The 19,694-nt window shown below is 38.1% G+C and overlaps 1 protein-coding gene across 1 annotated transcript in view; it reads left to right on the top strand.

Moving 5' to 3' along the window:
• The window catches only part of CD109 (CD109 molecule), a 149,529-nt gene that overhangs the window by 64,302 nt on the left and 65,533 nt on the right, over nt 1-19,694 (top strand). Inside the window, exons 6-13 of the mRNA XM_017524338.2 lie at nt 5,400-5,439; nt 7,641-7,725; nt 15,234-15,330; nt 15,594-15,735; nt 16,413-16,522; nt 18,423-18,647; nt 19,203-19,304; nt 19,393-19,455. Of these exons, the coding sequence (XP_017379827.1) occupies nt 5,400-5,439; nt 7,641-7,725; nt 15,234-15,330; nt 15,594-15,735; nt 16,413-16,522; nt 18,423-18,647; nt 19,203-19,304; nt 19,393-19,455 (864 nt within the window). The remainder of the gene's footprint in view (nt 1-5,399; nt 5,440-7,640; nt 7,726-15,233; nt 15,331-15,593; nt 15,736-16,412; nt 16,523-18,422; nt 18,648-19,202; nt 19,305-19,392; nt 19,456-19,694) is intronic.

The following is a 19,694-nucleotide window of genomic DNA, read 5'->3' as shown; positions in this document are numbered from 1 at the left end:
AGTTCTCGTGTTGCGTTTTTCAACTCCATCAATTCACTCATATTCCTTTCTATTTTGTCCATTCTCGTTAGCATTTCGTCAAATCTTTTTTCAAGGTTCTTAGTTTCTTTGCATTGGGTTAGAACATGTTCTTTAAGTTCACAGAAATTTCTTACTACCCACCTTCTGAAGTCTGATTCTGTCATTTCATCACACTCGTTCACCATCCAACCTTTGTTCCCTTGCTGGTGAGGAGTTGTGATCCCTTGTAGGAGGAGAGGCGTTCTGGTTTTGGGTGTTTTCATTCCTTTTGTGCTGGTTTCTTCCCATCTTTATGGATTTATCCACCTGTTGTCTTTGTAGTTGCTGGCTTTCAGATTGGATCTCTGAGTGGACGTTCCGTTTGTTGATGATGAGTTTATTTCTGTTTCTTGGTTTTCCTTCTGGCAGTCTGGCCCCTCTGCTATAGGTCTGCTGAGGTCCACTCCAGGACCTGCTTGCCTGGGGATCACCTGCAGCAGCCTCTGCGCTTTCCCTGGGAGCTGCAATCCTGAGCTGTTCCTAAACGGCCATCTTGGATCCTGTCTCTAGTTTTATTTTTATCTTTACCTTTCCACCTTGGTGGTGGGTTAAGAGTTACAAAACCAGTTTTTGGAAACCTCCTTTGCAAGTCCTGCCTGGTAATCTTTAACCTGTGGAATGTGGATATAGTTGACATCTGTTTTCTTGGGGGCCAAAGGTGAAACTGAATCTGAAATAGTTCCCTTTTAATGTCCCACTAAGTGCAGATTTAATAAATTCAGTGCCTTTCTTAATATTGAGTAAAAGGTACATCCAGACACTGGAGTGTGGAGAGCACTGCTAAAGCAAACTACTAGGAAATTGAAATGATCATAAACGAACGTAATGTACAAACAGAAATAGTCCAACCAGCACCTTTGTTTTGTTTCTGGCATTGCTTTTAACTCCAGAAGCAAGAGTTGAAAGAAACTGACCTGCTTTAAAATATATTTTTAATTGTCATGTAATATGCTATATTTCTTCAAATTTGTTAAAAATGGAAACTTTTCAAGAGTTGAATGGCATCATGGTTAGGGAAGAAAAATTCTGTAACTGGCATAGATGGTTTTAGTAATTCACGTCTCTAATTTGTACTCTAGTCATAGCACACTTCCTAAAAGCCTGGTAAAAATAATGTGTTTTCTCTTTCCCCCTTCATTTGACTAATTTCTGTAACACACACCCTCACAATGAATTATTGACTGAGGGACAAGAGGTAGAAAAATTACAGAGATTGCTAAGAATATCTACTGATTCTTATTTTCTACTCCTGCTTTAGAAGCTGTTTAGAAAATCTAATCAAGCCAAGGTTACATCCAGTAGAAACAGAGAGTGAATACATGTACTTCAGAGCAGGTTTTTAAAAGAGAGTTTTCCCCATGGAACAGTGACCATATTGGGGAAAGAAGAGCTCAGAAGACATGAGTTATGCCTTCTGTTGCCTGGGAGGTGTTTGCTTGGAGGACACGCTGCTCAAGTATTTGAGCCTTCACGTTAGCCTTTTCCCAGTTGTTGGCAGGGTGAATGAGCATAAACTGTATTTGATGAGCTGTAATGAAGACAAATACTCATTTTTAAGCAGATACATTTTTTTTGAAACTGAAGGAAAATGGTTTAATAAGAGAAACTTGTACTTCCTATGAAAGGACTAGAGTTTTTTTGCTCCATGCTTTTAGTAAAGTTTAGTCAAATTTAGTTTAGTTCAGCTAGAACTAACATAGAACAATTTAGAAATACATTTTATTCCTTTTTTTAAACTAGAGAGTAGCAAACCTTGGCAGAAAAACCAAATGCAGCCTGACACCCATTTTGTAAATAAAGGTTTATTGGAACATAGTCGTGCTCGTTTGTTTACAAATTGTCCCTGGCTACACTTGCACTGCAACAGCATTGTTAAGTAGTTGACAGAGACCATATGGCCTGCAAAGCCTAAAATATTTACTATCCTGCTCTTTACAGGAAAAGTTTGCAGATCCCTGTTCCAGATTAATGAAAGTACTCAGTATCAGTGCTTTTGTGGTTACATATGGCATAAATGGCTATTAATTCTCTGAATTAGTATTAATTTTAAATATGTCAGTGTCTTCTGTACTTGATTATTTTGTAAAAATAACTGAATTAATTCTGAAAATTGGTATGGCCTGATTGCCCAATGGAGAATATGTTGGGCATTACAAAACTCATTTCTGCTTTTCAAATCCCGTTGACAGTAAAATAATTTATTTGTTGATTTGCATTTTACCACTTACAAGCATCTTCGGAAGACATGGTGTAGTACAAAGCACACCGTCAGCACTCACTTACCAAATGCTTTCTGGATTTTTTGGAACAATTTAAAATGTCAGTGCTTTTCTTCCTTCGTGTTCTTCAGTTTTCTGTGATGGCTGGATAGTTCCACTGCTTGGCATTCATGTTGCTTCCAAGTAAAGGGCAGAGACTTAAGGTTACCCTATGGGTCATTTGCCTCATCAGGGTAGTTTGATCCTTCTCAAGAGAAGATTAGTTTCGTGTGTTGCAGGAGATGCTGCCTGATAACTGAGGCTGTTCTGGTGAGCACTGTAAGAAGCAGACTGGGGACGAGAATTGATTTATTTATTGATTTATACTTACGTTTATTCAACAAATGTTGAAGACATGATTTACTAGGGGCTGTGCTCTCAAGGATTTCATAGTCTCTTACAAGAGATGGACACAAGGCAAGTAATTATCATATGTTGTGTTAGGTAAGATGATTGAGTTATAGGCAGGATATTATAGGAGAGAAGGGGCATCTAACTTACCATGGGGAGAGGGCAATCAAGGAAAGCTTCTTGAAAGAGGCTAAATCCAGAATAATAAATCCAGGACATTCTGTCAAAAATTCAGGTGGAGATGTCTGTCAGGTGGATTTGAGTCTCAATCTGGGATAGAGATAAGGATTTAGGTGTCTTTATTCCAGAAAGGCAGTTGAAACCCTGAGAGCTGATGAGAGCCTGAAGAGTGGGAAGAGGGCTTAGTATGGAAAGGCCAACATTTAAAGATCAGAAAGAGATGCATAAAGGAAACAAGGAAGGGGTCAGAGAGGTATTTAAGAGAACCAAGAGAACAAAAGACAAGAGTGCTTAGAGACTGAATGAGGGGAAGGAGACAGTCAATGGAAAGATGGAAAATCCAGGATTGATCAGGGACTGGCAATGCAGGAGGCTGAGGAGAGATGGAATTCATTTCAAATATAATCTAATGTCACTACTTATGTGTTAAACAAATAATGGCCTAGATCTTAGTTTTAGGCTGTTGTTTAAAGTAGGCCCAAATAAATAGGTTGATTTCCTATATTTGTAAACGTTCAAAATTTTAATTTAATCAAACACATATTTATTCAGCACTTATTTTGTAGTAGGTGCTATGAGAGTTTTGCACCCCAAGGGATAAACTATGAAGGATACAAAGATGATCACAAAGTGAAGTAGTAATATTTAAGCTAAGCCCTGGAAAATGGGGAGGAATGGAAGTACATGTAAGTTAAGAATAGAATAGGCAAGAGTTAGAGCAAAAGCACAGTGCATGAAACTCCAGGACAGCTGTCAGTCTTGAATTTTTGTTCTTGACTACGTCTGTCTCCACCACTGGACTCTCTAATGCCGAGGACTGTAATTCATAGAGCCTCACATGGTGTTTTGTATTGTGTATTTATTTAATTAATGTTTGCTATATGAATGAAACCTGATGAACAGAAACATTGTAATTGTTACTTATTCCATAGCCTTGCCTGTGCTGGCGTCAGTAATAAAGCAAAAACTAACTTAAAGACTAGCATTTCTGTGTTCATCAGTAAAACAGGTAATAGGTAAATTACCTTCTTGATTTGACGTTTGAGAATGACACGTTAGAACTTATAAATGAATCAAGTTTATGTAATTTATAATGTTACTATATTTAAAAAAAAACAATTTGAGATAGAAGTCACAAATATGAAGTTCCTTAAGACTTTGATCAAAACAACAGAATTTCTTTGAGATTTTCTTTTAAAAATTTTTTTATTTTTCAACAACAGCTAACCAAAGATGGGATCTTCTTTACATGATAATGTTGAAGTCAATTTATACATGATTTATTTGTTAGTATGTTAATGGTTATATTTGTTTTATATTTTGAAGTGAACTATAGCCTTCTTTTAGGATTAAAAAATAACCTCTTGGTGTACAGATGTTTTTGATTAACCAAGGGTACTTGTTAAAAAAAGCTAATATTTTATAGCTGCACCTCTGTGTTTGATTTGATAAATTTGGGAATTAAATTTACAGTACAAATTTCATTAGTGGAATTACATAGTCAATTTGGAGAGATTCATTTAATGTGCTACCTTGATTTAGAATGAACATTTAGAAATATAAAGAGTTGACTGGGCATGGTGGCTCACGCCTGTAATCCTAGAACTTTGGAAGGCCGAGGTGCGCAGTTTGCTTGTGCTCAGGAGTTTGAGACCAGCCTGGGTAAAAGAGACATGGCAAACATGGCAAAACCTTGTCTCAACTACAGATACAAAACAAACAAACAAACAAAAAATTAGCCGGGCATGGTGGCTCACGCCTGTAGTCCCAGAGAGTTGGTGGCCTGAGGCAGGAGGATTGCTTGAGCCCAGGAGGTTGAGGCTGCAGTGAGCTGTGTTTGTGCCACTACACTCCAGCCTGGGTGACAAAGTGATACCCTGTCTCAAAAAACAAAAGAAACAAAAAAAGAAGAAATATGAAGAGTTAGATAAATGATACAATAATAGCCTACATTTTCTTGTTGATTGTCAAAAAGGAAATAATTAACAGTATCTATTATAACCACACAGGTTGTATTGATTTAAGGATTACAGTAGAAAATAATTTAAGGAATTGGAAAGGTGAAGGATGTTGCTCTATGAAGATTTTGTATCCTTAATTATTTATAAGTATTTGAGTTATGTGTGACTTCATTTTCTCCATTATTTTTTGATAATGGTATCCAAAACAAATCTGAAGTTATTTGTTAGTTTGACCTGTGTTATCCTTGCTTCTTAAATTCCTGAATTATCTATTTTAATCTGATTCTTATTTCACAAATCATGGAAGTCAGATTAAGCAGTTTGTTTAAATGACCTCCAATGAGTTATAGAGATAGGTCACCTTTCTATGCTAACGAGTTGGCAAGAAAAATTCATGAAATTTTACAGGCTTCCTGTTGCAGTTGACCACAAATACACTTCCATAAATGAAAATAAACAGGTTTGTTCATTGCATCATTATAAATACAATTTTAAGATTAATTTTCTAAATCATTTTTTCCAAGTAAGCAAGCAAGAAAAATAAATAAGATCTCATATATTTTCTTGTCTTTTTTCCCCTGCTCAACAGGACCAGACATATTACCAATCATTTCAGGTTTCAGAATATGGTAAGAGTTCCTCAATTTATTTTGGAAGAAAAAAACATTTGTTACTTTCAGGAGAGACTAGAGAAATGTTTAAGGATTGTGTTATTTGAAGTAAAAATCTCAATGGAGTTAAAATTTTGGTGTTTTTAATAGGCTTAAATGTATTTTTTTCTTCTGTAAAAATTCTAAAATCTCATTATATAGAAAAAAGTAAAAAAAATCACCTATAGTTGTATTACGCTAGTCTTTTTCTTATGCACAACACAATCTATTTTTCTACTTTGTCATGATCATAAAATATTTAAAACGTTGTGCTTAAAAATACTTAAATTATATTCCACAGTTTTCATTTGATTGGCTTTTGTAAAGACAGCCTGTTGAACTCAGGTAAATCCTCTTCTTGTAGGTGCCATACTTATAATATCACAGTTAGAAACGCATAGATTAAAACATGGGACTCAGCTATTTTGTTGGTGAATGGAGAGGAATGACAGATGAGAGTGAAAGCATAGGATCTTAGTATTAACTATAATTTGAATAGTTATTTTGAGGTTACACATGCAGTTTTTCATTTGATTTGAGCTCTCTTTGAGCTCGGGTTTTATTTAGGCAGTAGAAATGACAATATCCAGGTAGTAGTACCTCCGGCTCTGTGGGCCATATGTCTCTGTCATTACTACGCAGCTTTGCCTTGGTAGCGGCAGCAGCCAAAGATAGTATGTACATGAATGTATCTGTGCTGCAATAAACCTTATTTTATGGGCATGAAAATTTGAATTTCATATAATTTTCATATGTCATGAATATTATTCTTCTTTTGATTTTTTTCCAACCAGTTAAAAATTGTAAAAAATGTTCTTAGTTCATGCTGGTCATCGTTTCCTGAACTCTGATCTGTAACTGTGCTCCCCAGTATGGGGGCCACTTGCCATGTGTGGCAGTTGAGCACTTCAAATGTGGCTAGTCCAAATGGAGACACCAGATGTTAAAGACTTAGTATAAGAAAAAAGAAAGAAAAATAGTTCATTAATTACCATTTGTTATTTTGATTATTTATTGAAACAATAATATTTTAGATATATGGGGTTAAATAAAATATAGAAATCAATTTCATCTGCTTATTTTTACTTTTAAAATTTGGGTACTAGAAATGAAAAATTACACACATGGCTCACATTTTATTTCTTTTAGACAGCCCTGATCTAGAAGAATAAATCACAGGGGTCCAACATTTTATAGGCTATCTTTATATCCCATTGTGGTGACATGCTGGGTGGTTGTATGTTGTTGAATAAGGTATAGTGGAGGTGGGGAATTGATTACAAACCTATAATGTTTGAGGAAAAGGCATTTTGATTTCCTTAGTGGTGAGGGTTGGGGGGGTCAAGTTGGCTCACATGACTTTTTTGGTCTCCTCTGTCCTAGACTGGTCTAGAGTCTAGCAGTGTCTTGGCACATTCAGGGCCATTAGCCTTGATTGAAGCTGAAGGTCTGCCCTGTGTTGTTGCCCCTTTCGGTATTTTGATACTTCTCTTATGTTAATTGAATGGTGAGGTGCCTTGTTATGTGAGTAACCTATTTCTTTGGTCAGAGAACTATAGAAAAAAAGTTTTATAGATTGGAAAGAAACACACATTTTTTACTCTGGTAGAATGCTTTATATCAATTATAGTATTAATGCTTTCAAAATAGTTTATACCTTAATTATTATTATTATTTTTTGAGATAGAGTCTCACTGTGTTGCTCAGGCCAGAGTGCAGTGGCACAATCTTGGATCAATGCAACCTCTGCCTCCTGGGTTCAAGTGATTCTTCTGCCTCAGGCTCCCAAGTAGCTGGGATTACAGGTGTGTGCCACCATGCCCAGCTAAGTTTTGTATGTTTAGTAGAGACAGGGTTTCACCATGTTGGCCAAGCTAGCCTTAACTCCTGACCTCAGGTGATCCACCTGCTTCAAGCTCCTAGAGTGCTAGGAGGCATGAGCCACTGCTCCCAGCCTCATACCTTAATTATATAAAGCTAACCAAACTAGGGATTTCTAGCTTTGGGTAAAACAAAGGGCTTTTCATCTGTGTTAACATGTATTTGGATTCTAATGAATTTAAGTTCAAATAGTACAAATTATCAACTCCATCAGAACAAATTTATTTTTCATTTTGTTCAGTGGAAGATGATAATGAAGTAGATTTTTAAAAAGATTTACCCTTGCTTTTGTTTTCCAGTATTACCAAAGTTTGACGTGGCTTTGCAGACACCGTTATATTGTTCTATGAATTCTAAGCATTTAAATGGTACCATCACGGCAAAGTAAGTGTCATTTTTCTTTTGATATAATTCGAAACCATTGTCAAACTGTATGACTAAAAGCTGATTATATCCTCCAGAATATTAGGGCAATTTTTGCTTATTAAAATACCTTAGTAGACAGGAAACAACTATTTATAATAAATAATTAAGCATGGGACAGATCTCTGCATCCATTGCTCTGCTTCCAAGCTGACCCAGTCGTAAAATATTTCCCATAGACTAGTGTCTGTCTTAGACTTATTAAGGAATTTACATTATAGATAGCACTCGGGTGTTTTTTTCAGATGACATGGAATTGAGGTAACTTATCTTTTCTTAAATTCTATTTTTTTCCCATTGATAATGGAGGTAGAGCTCTTGAGGGAGAGAATTGGTTGCCTTATTGCAATTAACAAATGAGTAAATAATCCACATTTATCCTTTATATCATGTGTACACAGAGACTTCCAACCCACGTTACGGAACAGGTCTATGGTGGCTGTCGTGATTTTGAGTCACTAGCTTGAACAACACATAGCGTTTTGTTTTGCTGAGGCAAAAAACATTGTCAGAGTTCCAGACTAATGGTTCTCTAAAGTGCAGGCTGGGATTGCCCTCAAGTAATTCAAGGACTGGTCTCCTGTAGCTTTTATTTTTGATGTGTCAGTATCTGTGCTTTGGTTTCTTTTGGTTTCTCAAATATATTTAGTTTCTCAAATATATTTAGAATTTACTTCTAAAAGCTAATAAAAGCTGGACCTCACCTCTCTGCCATCTTCTCACTATATTCCTCGCCTGGTGAGGGTTTGTGACCATGGCATGTCAAAGGATGGGCAGCAGAGAATCTCCTGGCAGAAGCATCACCATAGACCAAAATGTTCTGAGGACTCCTATTTTAGACTGGCAAAAAAATTATAGGAAGCCCATGTAACATAAAGGCAAAACGTGTCTACAATTTGTATCTAGTTAGATTTCAACTAACAGCTAACTTTCAATATGCATTTGGGTACCGTGAATGGATTAATGGTTTAGACAATGCGTAAATGTCTGCATTTCCCATAATTATCATACAGTACTTGATCTTAGCTGAAGGTTAAGCATTCTGGGTTTTATTTTGAGTTCTTTTACTAATGCTCATGAAAGTTAGTGGGTACAAATCCACACAGACATTGTGTGGGACCTGCCCAGTCTATGTCCACATGGATTGGGCTGAGTCTGGCTATCATCTTTTGTTCTGTTTTTGGTTTTGAGGTGTGCCAGTGATTTAACACACTAAGTTAAAGCAGTGGTGGTTAAACTTTGGTGACTCTCCAGAAAAATTTACATGTAATTTTAGGGGGCGATGGGTTTCCCTGAAGCCTTACTATGGACACCCTCCTCCCTAGCCTGGTGGGAGCACTTGTTTCATCATGGTTCTCATGGTTGAGCCTCTTGGAGACCCTAATGGTTGCTAATAACATAACAATTGTGATGGCCTCATGACATTTCTTTAGTGTTCACCGTGCTGCATTCTTATCATTTTTCTTAGTATGTGCATCAGCTGAGGCTCAGCCAGGGAAGGACAGTTGTTCTAAATATATTTGAGAAACCAAAAGACACCAAAGCCAATGGTAGATTTATATATCCCAGGGCGGCGCAGATCTCCTGCGTGATTCAGAGAAATGGCCACCATGTGGCTGAGGCATCTCTCCCCAGGGGGCTGTGAGTAAATGATGAACATCTTCACCCTAGCTGTCCTGAGTTCTGGGCCTACCAGTACAGTTCCAAGAGAGTCTGTTGTTGCCTCCAAGGTGTAGAATCAGACTGAAAATATCATTTACAAGTTTGCAACGGATTTAAGAAAGCTCTTTGACCAGCAGGAAATCTTTTATCAGTCTATACAACTTGGCGTATACATACTGGCATGTACTATTCTATAAATAGTGCTCCAGAAAAGGTAGGCCCTCCTCATCATCCTGACTGTGCCTGTCATGATGAAAGCAGCATCTCTTTTTCCTTCAGAAGCGAATTCCTCCACTTGGGCCTTGGACGCCGTCTCCTGAATCAGGAGAATCACAATCCTGCTTCCTCTTTTACCTGTGTCTCGATTTCTTCCATTTGGTATCTTTAACCTTTTGTTCTTTGGTAGGATCTTCACTCTGTGTTTAGTCGTTTGTGTTATTAAAAGAAACAAACCCTTCCTTACCTCCACGCTGCCTTCCAGCTGCTGCCTTATCTCTCACCTCGTCTTCACAGTCAGTTAGAATTTCATTTCCACTTCTTCATATTCTGTTCTTTCTTCATTCACCTGCAATCAGCCTGTCACCTTCACCATGCCATTGAAATTGCTTTCACCATGGTTACAAAGACATCTTGCTTAATCTTGTGTGTAGATTTTAAGGTTTTTTTTTTTTTTACAACTTTTTCTTTGCAGCTTATGACATTGTTGTCCACTCTCATTTATTTTCCGGTTTTCCTTCTTTCTCTTTGGCTACTCCTTTGAGACTCTTGCAGGTAACTCCCTCTGTCCATCTTTAAAAGTTCTTGTTTCAAGGCTGGTGCAATGACTCATTCCTGCAATCCCAGTGCTTTGAGAGGCCGAGGTGGGAGGATTACTTGAGGCCAGGACTTTGATACCAGCCTGGGCATCATAGTGAGACCCTGTCTCTAAAAAAAAAAAAAAAAAAAAAAAAAATTAGCTGAGCATGGTGGTGGACGTCTGTGGTCCAAGCTACTCATGACGCTGAGGCAGGAAGATCACTTGACGCTGCAAGAGCTATGATTGTGCCACTGCACTCCAGCCTGGGCAATAAAGCAAGACCCAATTTCTTTTTTTTTTCTAAAAAAAATGAAGAATAAGAAAAGTTCTTTCTTAGAGCTCTACTTTGGTTCTCTTCTTTCTCTATACATTACTCAGATTTTTTTTCCTCCATGCCTAGGTCTTCTGCTACTGCTTATAACTGATGATATCACATCTCCAGCCGCACATTTCTTTCTTGGGGTTCAGACACTGCTATGTCACTGCCTGCTAGACATTTCTCACAGGTGCTTTTATTTATTTCCCTCCTCCTCCTCCTTCTACTTCTTCTTCTTCCCTCTTCCTTCTTTCTCCCTTCTTCTTCTCCTTCCCCTCCTCCTGCTTCTTCTTTCTTCCTCCTTCCTCCTCCTCCTTCCTCCCTTCTCTATCCTCTTCCTCCTCCTTCTTCTTCTTTCTTCCTTCCTCCTCCTCCTCCTCCTCTTCCTCGTTCTCTTTTTTGGTAGGTCCCTATAGAAGACCCCACAGGTACTTTAAAGCAAACAAATAGTCTTTCCCCAAGCCTGATTGTTCTCTTATATCTCTCTTGGTAGACTGTACCACCTTTGGGTTAGCTTCCCATCAGCGGCACTCTCCCCATTCCCTCAATCCCCATAGCCGATCACCATCCACAGCTTTTGATTCTAGCTCCTTACTCTCTCTCAAATCCATCCATTTTTCTCTGTAGCCACTTCCTTGATTCAGGCCAGCATCATCTCTCCCTCCTCACCTACTGTTGCAGTTTCTTAAATGTTTTTCCTGACTCAGGCTTTACCTCGTCCAATCTTTTCTGGGCACGGTATCAAGTTTCTTGTTTCTCTTACTGAAAGGCAAATTTGATTTTATCACTCTTTTTGTGTGAAAACTTTCAGACTATTGCCTTGAGAGTGAAGTTCAGATTCTTTAGTTTATCTTGCAGGGCTTTTTTCTGGATTCATGTCTTTTGAAACATTCCACCTTTCTCTACTCCGGCCCATTCTCTACTGTCCCAAACTCTGCTCTCAAATTTTACTTTAGCTTCTAAAAATGCAAAACACTTTTTTTCTGACCAGTATGCCATTACAGAGGCAATTTCAAGACTTACTACTTGCCTTCAACGCTTTTTATGCCCCTTATAACACTAGTCACATGGTGCTGCTATTTGCTCGTCTACCTTTCTGAAGGTGGCTCTGTGACTTGTGCACTGCTGCACCTTGGTGCCTACTACAGGGCTAGCCATGGAGTAGGTATCTAATATATACCTATTGAAAGAAAAAATAGGCCAGGCACAGTGGCTCATGCCTGTAATTTCAGGACTTTGGGAGGATAAGAAGGGTGGATCACTTGAGGTCAGGAGTTTGAGGCCAGCCTGACCAACATGGTAAAACCCCATCTCTACTAAAAATACAAAAATTAGCCGGGCGTGGTGGCACACTCCCAGCTATTCGGGAGGGTGAGGCATGAGAATTGCTTGAACCTGGGAGGCGGAAGTTACAGTGAGCCAAGATTGCACCATTGCACTCCAGCCTGGGCGATAGAGACTCTGTCTCAAGGAAAAAGGATAGAATAAATAGATAAGCAATATGACCCTTAAGATTTCAGCTCTAAGCTGTATGTAGCACAGCAAAGGTCTTCAAACCAAACCAAAAGTCTAGTATTTGGAGTTCTGTGGATATAGGAAAAAAGAAATTCAGTTTATCTTATTTTCTCATTCAACAATCAACACAGAAGACTTCTGTGACCTCTGGTCATGAAGAAGCGGGTAAGGATTTCTCCCCATTGGGTGTCCTCTAGTTCAATTCAAGTCTGACACTATCTACTGGGACACAGCATCAGATCATAGATGACTTGCTCCAAGACTGTCCCCACTTCAGATGCCACCCATAAGTAGTAGGCTGTCACCTATACTTCTGACTGATTGGCTGCAAATTGGAGTTCCCACTAGCTTCTCTTTGGGTTTGACTCATTTGCTGGAGCTGCTCACAGAACTCAGGAAAACACTTTACTAGCTTATTACAAAGGATGTTATGATGGATAGAGATGAAGAGCTGGAAGAGATGCGTCGGGTGAGCCATGTGGGAAGCAACATGGAGCTTCCATGCCGTCTCTGAGCTGTGCACGCTGCCCTCCAGGAACCTCCGTGTTTTCAGCTCTCTGGAAGTTCTCCAAAGCCTCGCCTTTTGGGTTTTTATTTTATGTTTTCTTTTTCTTTTCTTTTCTTTTTTTTTTCATTTACCACTGATCGGAAGGCAAGGTATTGCTTTATAAGCTTTTTGTCCCTTTTTGTGCTATGGCTGCTTTCAGAGAAAAAAAATTCCTTGTTTTGTTAATGATACCATCCTAGAATATTTTGATTTGCTTTTTATTATTTATTTATTTATTTATTTATTTTTAAAGTGATGAAGTCTCACTCTCTTGCAGGCTGGAGTGCAGTGGTGCAGTCATAGCTTACTGCATCCTCAAACTCCTGGGCTCAAGCAATCTTCTCACCTCAGCTTCCCAAGTAGCTAGGGCTATAGGTGCGAGCCACCATGCCTGGCTAACTTTTTGTCCTTTATAACTATGGAGGTCTTGTCATTTTCCCCAGGCTGGTCTTGAATTCCTGGCCTCACACAATCCTCCTGCCTTGGTCTCCTCAAATGCTGGGACCACAGGCGTGCTCCACCACTCCCGGCCTGATTTGCTTTTTAAAAATTAGTCAAACTTTTATTTTCTGAATGATTAACTTATCCCAAATGCTTCCAGGTTCTATTAGGACAATAATTGTATCTTTGTTTTACAATTATTATAGCCAGCTTGGTGTTTGGAAAACTAAATCTGCTTCACATTGAAGTCAAAATTAAAAATTTTTGTGTCTGAGAGTACTTTAAATTATATTTGGATTATAAAGATCCATATACTATCATGTGATATAACTCAGTTAAGATACAATATCCTGGCATTCTAATTTTGCTTTTATTTAATCTTTAGCATGATACAAGTAGGATCAGGTTTCAAAGATTCTGGAATGGGTGAATTTGATATTATGGTTGCTAACGGGTTTTTACTAACTTTACTGTTTTTGTTTGGAAGTATGGTGCATTTGAAGGTGGATTTTATTATTTTTTTCTTCTTAGTTTGGAAAATGCTATATTTTAAGTTGAGTTGATCTAGATGAGGGGCTGTTTCTGTGTTCAGTTAATGGATTCAGGAAGCAGCAGTTTATTGCTATGATTTATAGACTGCGGAACAAAATTGACTTCCATCTCTGGCTCACATTTCACAATAGGGATAGAAACAACCCAGGAAATACATTTAAAAAAGGCTTTCTGGCAGTAAAATGTATTGCCTCTTCTTCACATGAAGAGACTTTCCTATCATGAGAGAGGATAAAATTAATACATAGAAAAGTAGAATAGAATGATGTTTGACTCAAAAAGCTATGTTTGGGCCGGGCACACTGGCTTGTGCCTATAATCCCAGCACTTTGGGAGGCCAAGGTGGGTGGATCACTTGAAGTCAGAGATTTAGACGAGTCTGGCTAATATGGTGAAACTCCATTTCTACTGAAAATACAAAAATTAGCTGGGTGTGGTGGCAGACACCTGTAATCCCAGCTACTCAGGAGGCTGAGGCAGGAGAATCACTTGAACCCGGGAGGCAGAGGTTGCAGTGAGCCAGGATTGGGCCATTGCACTCTAGCCTGGGCAACAGAGTGAGACTCCTCTGTCTCAAGAAAAAAAAAAGCAAAAACCCCACAAAATTTGCTGGGTCTGGTGGTGTGTGCTTGTCATCCCAGCTATTCGGGAGGCTGAGGCAGGAGAATATCTTGAACCCCGGAGGTGGAGATTACAGTGAGCTGAGAGGTTGCGTGAGCCACTGCATTCCAGCCTGGGTGACAGTGAGACTCTGTCTCAAACACACACACACACACACACACACACACACAACAAAACACCAAGTTTGGTACTATGGATTTAAAAAATTATTATTTTAAATTTTTCTGCAAAAAATCAATTTTTGACAGCCATGAGCACATTTGGTGCTCCAGAATCTGTGGTCTAATAAACCTTCCTGGCTAATATCGGAACATGCAGGAATAGACCATGGTGATTGCAATTTCCGCTGAAATATAAAAATCTTCTACAGCGCAAAGTTTCATGGGCATGCAGTTAATGGGCTAGTCCAGATTTCTAGGAGTGAAAGATTTACATAATATTTAAAAAATCTTTGGACAGGAAACTGTCACTCCCAATTATGATCAGGTTTTCTCCTGGAGTCTTTCAGATGGTCAGAGTGTGTGTTAAGAGCCGTTTTAAGGTACATAGTTGAAAATCTTCCTATTTTGGAAACTTAATTTCAAATATCACCATTTGTTTTTTATTTATTTAATTTTTTTGAGACAGAGTCTCACTCTGTTGCCCAAGCTGGAATGCAGTGGCACGATCTCGGCTTATTGCAGCATCTGCCTCCTATTTTTAAGCAGTTCTCTGCTTCAGCCTTCCAAGTAGCTGGGAATATAAGACACCTGCCACCAGGCCCAGCTAATTTTTGTATCTTTAGGAGAGATGGGGTTTCACCATCTTAGCCAGGCTGGTGTTGAACTCCAGACCTTGTGATCCTCCTGCCTCAGACTCCCAAAGTGTTGGGATTACAGGTGTCAGCCACCGTGTCTGGCCCAATGTAATTTTTAAAAATGTTGAATTGCTAAAATATATGCTATTGAAAGTAGTATTTTTATTGTGTTCTGACAATATCAAGTTGATATGTAAAAAAGACTATGTTTATAATTATTCAGGTATACATATGGGAAGCCAGTGAAAGGAGACGTAACACTTACGTTTTTACCTTTATCCTTTTGGGGAGAGAAGAAAATTATTACAAAAACATTTAAGGTAACTTTTGCAGACATTTTATGACTTGTAATGGGGAAAAATATGTGTGGTTTTTCTAGAAATAAGATTTAGTACTGAGTTAACAAAAAGTTAAGTGTAAGAAAATCAAGAGCTTTCCAGCATTGAATAAGTGAGAATTTACCCAATTTATAGTGATTAAAATGGTACCAGAGCTATCATATTGTTGTGACTTAGTCTGAGTGTTATTTCTAAAATTTGAATTGCTAAAATAAAAAATAATACTGAACTTTTAAACAAAACAGATAAATGGATCGGCAAATTTCTCTTTTAATGATGAAGAGATGAAAAATGTAATGGATTTTTCAAATGGACTTTCTGAACACATAGATCTATCTTCTCCTGGACCGGTAGAAATTTTAGCCACAGTAACAGAATCACTTACAGGTTTGTAGACGTTAAAGTGAAGGTAAAACTATTTATGTGACACTACTTCATCATCTTTCTTATTGTAACTGGCACTTTCATTTGGGAGCATATTGACTTTCTAAAATGCTATTTAATGTTGAAATTGTTATGACTGCTAGTCTAACTTGCAGGATGATTTTATAATGGGGGACCTTATTTTCTATGAAAGTCTCTACTTCAACCACATGTGATTGCTCTTTGTAATTTTTTTCCATTTCTATTCTTTCCCCCTGAAAACTACATGGAAAGGCTTACATTTTCAGCTGGCTACCTTCTTTTTAAAATTGTTGAAATCTCAGCTGCTCCTAGACAGTAATAAGAAAATAAGGGTTAGTTTCTTGGACCTTTCTGTTACTATTTCAGTAGCTTTAAGCAATCCCTGAAGGAGCAAAAGACTATTCTTTCATTGACCTTAATTTGCTGCTGGTGTACATGTCATTGTGGTAGAATGGCAGCAATGGTGCTTAGAAGGGATCCACAGAGAACATAAGAGAACCATGTGATGCTCTTAGTGTCAAAGCCAATATGGGAATGAGGCTTATGTGCCCTGATATTTTAAACCATTTTGGTAGTAGGTTAGATGGAGAAATTTGATGGATAGAAGCTTTTGGTGAAACATTACTTTTGCTTTCTAAGTTTGTAATTTCCAAAAAAAGGTATCTCAAGAAATGCAAGCACTAATGTGTTCTTCAAGCAACATGATTATATTATTGAATTTTTTGATTATGCTACTGTCTTGAAGCCATCTCTCAACTTCACAGCCACTGTAAGTTGGTATATTTATTTCTAGTCCATAGCAGTAAGTTCAGCTTAATGAAATAGAGTGGGAAATAATATTTTCAGTGCTTTTCTAAAAATTTAAGCCAAAAAGTATATAACTTTGTCTCTTTAGATATGTGGGGCATGTAGATTTGTTTCCAAATGACTTTTGTCTAATTTTTCTAAAAAAGTTGTTTTCAACAATAAAAATATTTTTTTGAAAATGTATTTTTTTACAAGCAATTTATGTTAGATGTGGATTGCTACACTGAAGCCTTTATTATTTAATTGAAAGAATTAGATGGTAGTCAAAAATTTCAATTTCAATTTGGTTTTTATAATGATTGATTTTTGTTTTGGCAAAGATGTTACATTAAAAAATTACCAGCAGATCTCATTTTTTTTTTTTTGATAATGTTGAATTATCACATTAATTGCGTGAATTTTAGCAATGAGCAAGGCATGGTGCTGGGCAGCGCTGTGGAGCTAAGAAGGGCTTAGTCCCTACCCTTGAGCTCACATATTTGTGATGGTGACAGGAAAACATATACACAGCTATAACTCATGGTAGATTAAGATAAGTGTTACTAATTAATTTCTGCAGGGATTTAAAGCAGGGGTTGGCAAACTTTTTCTGCAAAGGGCTAGATAGTAGATATTTTCAGCTTTGTGGCCATGTGGTCTTTGTCACAGATACTCAGCTTTGCCAGTGTAGTGTGAAAGCAGCCATAGCTAATTTATACATAAGCAAGAGTGGAATATGCTCCAGTAAAACTTCATTTACAAACATACTGGATTGGCCTATCAGCTTGCAGTAGTTGGTTGACCTCTGGTTTAAAGAGAGAAGGGGTCACTTGCTGAATGGGTCAGTAAAAGTTTCAGGTAGTTTCTGATTTCAGTGGTCTTAACAATTTAGACTGAAAAGGTAAGTTAAAAAAAATTGAGGCTGCAAATGGAAATTTCTGAATGAGGTGAGTGAAACCACGGGAGTTCAGGGAGGGAGAGCTCGCTGTGGGATAGGCACGGGGGTTTCTGTGGGATGCTTTATGGAAGAGGATGCTCTAAACTGTTTTTTAAAAGACTAGTTGGGTTTTAAATGCTTGGGCATGGGAGTGGGAGGTGGGGAGCAAGATAAGAAGTGAGATAAGAAGGTGAGCTCTGGCTGGCAAGTTCAGGGTGCACTCAGGTAGTGTTTGGGGGAGACTGCTCAGACTGTGTGCAGGAGGATGGCAGTAATACAGGAGTGAGCGGATGGGCAGCCTTGTGGTGGTGGCTGTGGGAGTGGAGAGGATGGAAGAGAGAAGTTAGGACTTGGTGTTCACTGGATTTTGTGGTTGGGGAGAGGGAGGGAAAATCCAGAAATGTAAAGTCTTGCAGAATCGTGATGTTAGCAAAAATAGGAAAATGATGTGGTTGCCATTTTACATGTGTGAATTTGAGGTGACTAGGATATCCAAGTAGAAATTTCCTGCAGGTAATTGGAGGTGTGGGCAAGAGCTCCAGAGCAAGGTGAGGCTAGGAATTTTGGATTCGGGGTATAATCACAGAGATAACAAGCTAAGCCATAGGACTGCTGAGACCTTGGAGGAAGAGAGAACACCTGCCCCAAATTCCCACATTTAGAAAGAGGAAGGGGAAACTGGAAAGGACACTGAGAGGATGCAGAAAGAGAGGTAGGAAGTCAGGGGGTTGTTTTGGAGCTGTGGAAGGTAAGGGAATCCATAATATTAACAAGGGAGTAATCGGTGATGTTGGATCCCTCCCAGAGAGAGGCCACTGAATCTGGATATTATAGTGCTAACAATAATTTTTGAGAGTTCAGTTTCATGAGAATACTGCAGATGGAAACTGTGTTCAATTGTACTCAAATCCTTTGCATTTTAAAGATGTTTTGTTTTCACCATTAGGTGAAGGTAACCCGTGCTGATGGCAACCAACTGACTCTTGAAGAAAGAAGAAATAATGTAGTCATAACAGTGACGCAGGCAAACTCTACTGAGAACTGGGGCAGACCTATCAATGGAAATCAGAAAATGGAAGCTGTGCAGAAGATAAATTATACTGTCCCCCAAAATGGAATTTTTAAGATTGAATTCCCAATCCTGGAGGATTCCAGTGAGCTACAGTTGAAGGTGCCATCTGTTTCCCATTATTGTGTCACTACAACATCGTTACAGTTGTAATCTTGTGGTAGGCACTCAACCTGTCAGACCTGAAAGTGCATAGGAAGTGGACACATGTTTCTATTTAGAAAAATGGGGAGAGTGTTAAAGCAATTTAATGACAGTGGCTGAATGTTACACTAAACTTTTCCTTGTAAGTTCATTTTGAAGAGCACAGTAAAATATAGCAATGTGAAGATATGATGGAGAAGTTCCTCAAACCCCCAGTCTAGGGTTTGAGGTCAGTCATTTGAATTTTTTTTTTGCAGGAACCGAAACGAAAGAGGAAAAAAAATATATATGTATATGCACATATATATATATTCCTTTCCTGTGTTTTAAAGCTATCAGTTTCTTTACAGTATAAGCCATAAAATGATGAGAATCCAATGTCATGAATGTATTTTTCTCACATAAAAACAGTTGAAAATGAATTTGGTCTTTACTAATTGTTCAGCAGGTAGCGTCTTTTCTCAAGGTGTTACTAAGGGTGAATATTTACGGCTCCCTTTTCTTTTATTATAGGCCTATTTTCTTGGTAGTAAAAGTAGCATGGCAGTTCATAGTCTGTTTAAGTCTCCTAGTAAGACATACATCCAACTAAAAACAAGAGATGAAAATATAAAGGTAATGCTTACAATTCACTTGATAATTACAATATAATCAGACTCTTTTGCTTTTGACATGTACATGTTAATTAAAGTTTTTTTTCTAGGTGGGACTGCCTTTTGAATTGGTGGTTCGTGGCAACAAGCAATTGAAGGAGTTAAGCTATATGGTAATCTCTTACAGAATCTAAATTGATGATCTACTGTAGAATCATCTATTTTTTCATTTTTAAGTTCAGGGGTACATGTGCAGGTTTGTTATATAGCTAAACTCGTGTCATGGGGTTTTGCTGTACAGATCATTTCGTCACCCAGGTATTAAGCCTAGTACTCATTAGTTATTTTTCCTGATCCTCTCCCTCTTAACCTCCACCCTTCCATAGGCCCCAGTGTCTGTTGTTCCCCTCTG

Source organism: Cebus imitator, unplaced genomic scaffold (genome assembly GCF_001604975.1).
Source record: "Cebus imitator isolate Cc_AM_T3 unplaced genomic scaffold, Cebus_imitator-1.0 Scaffold32, whole genome shotgun sequence".
Classification (NCBI taxonomy): domain Eukaryota; kingdom Metazoa; phylum Chordata; class Mammalia; order Primates; family Cebidae; genus Cebus; species Cebus imitator.
This window is presented reverse-complemented; position numbering and strand designations above follow the sequence as displayed.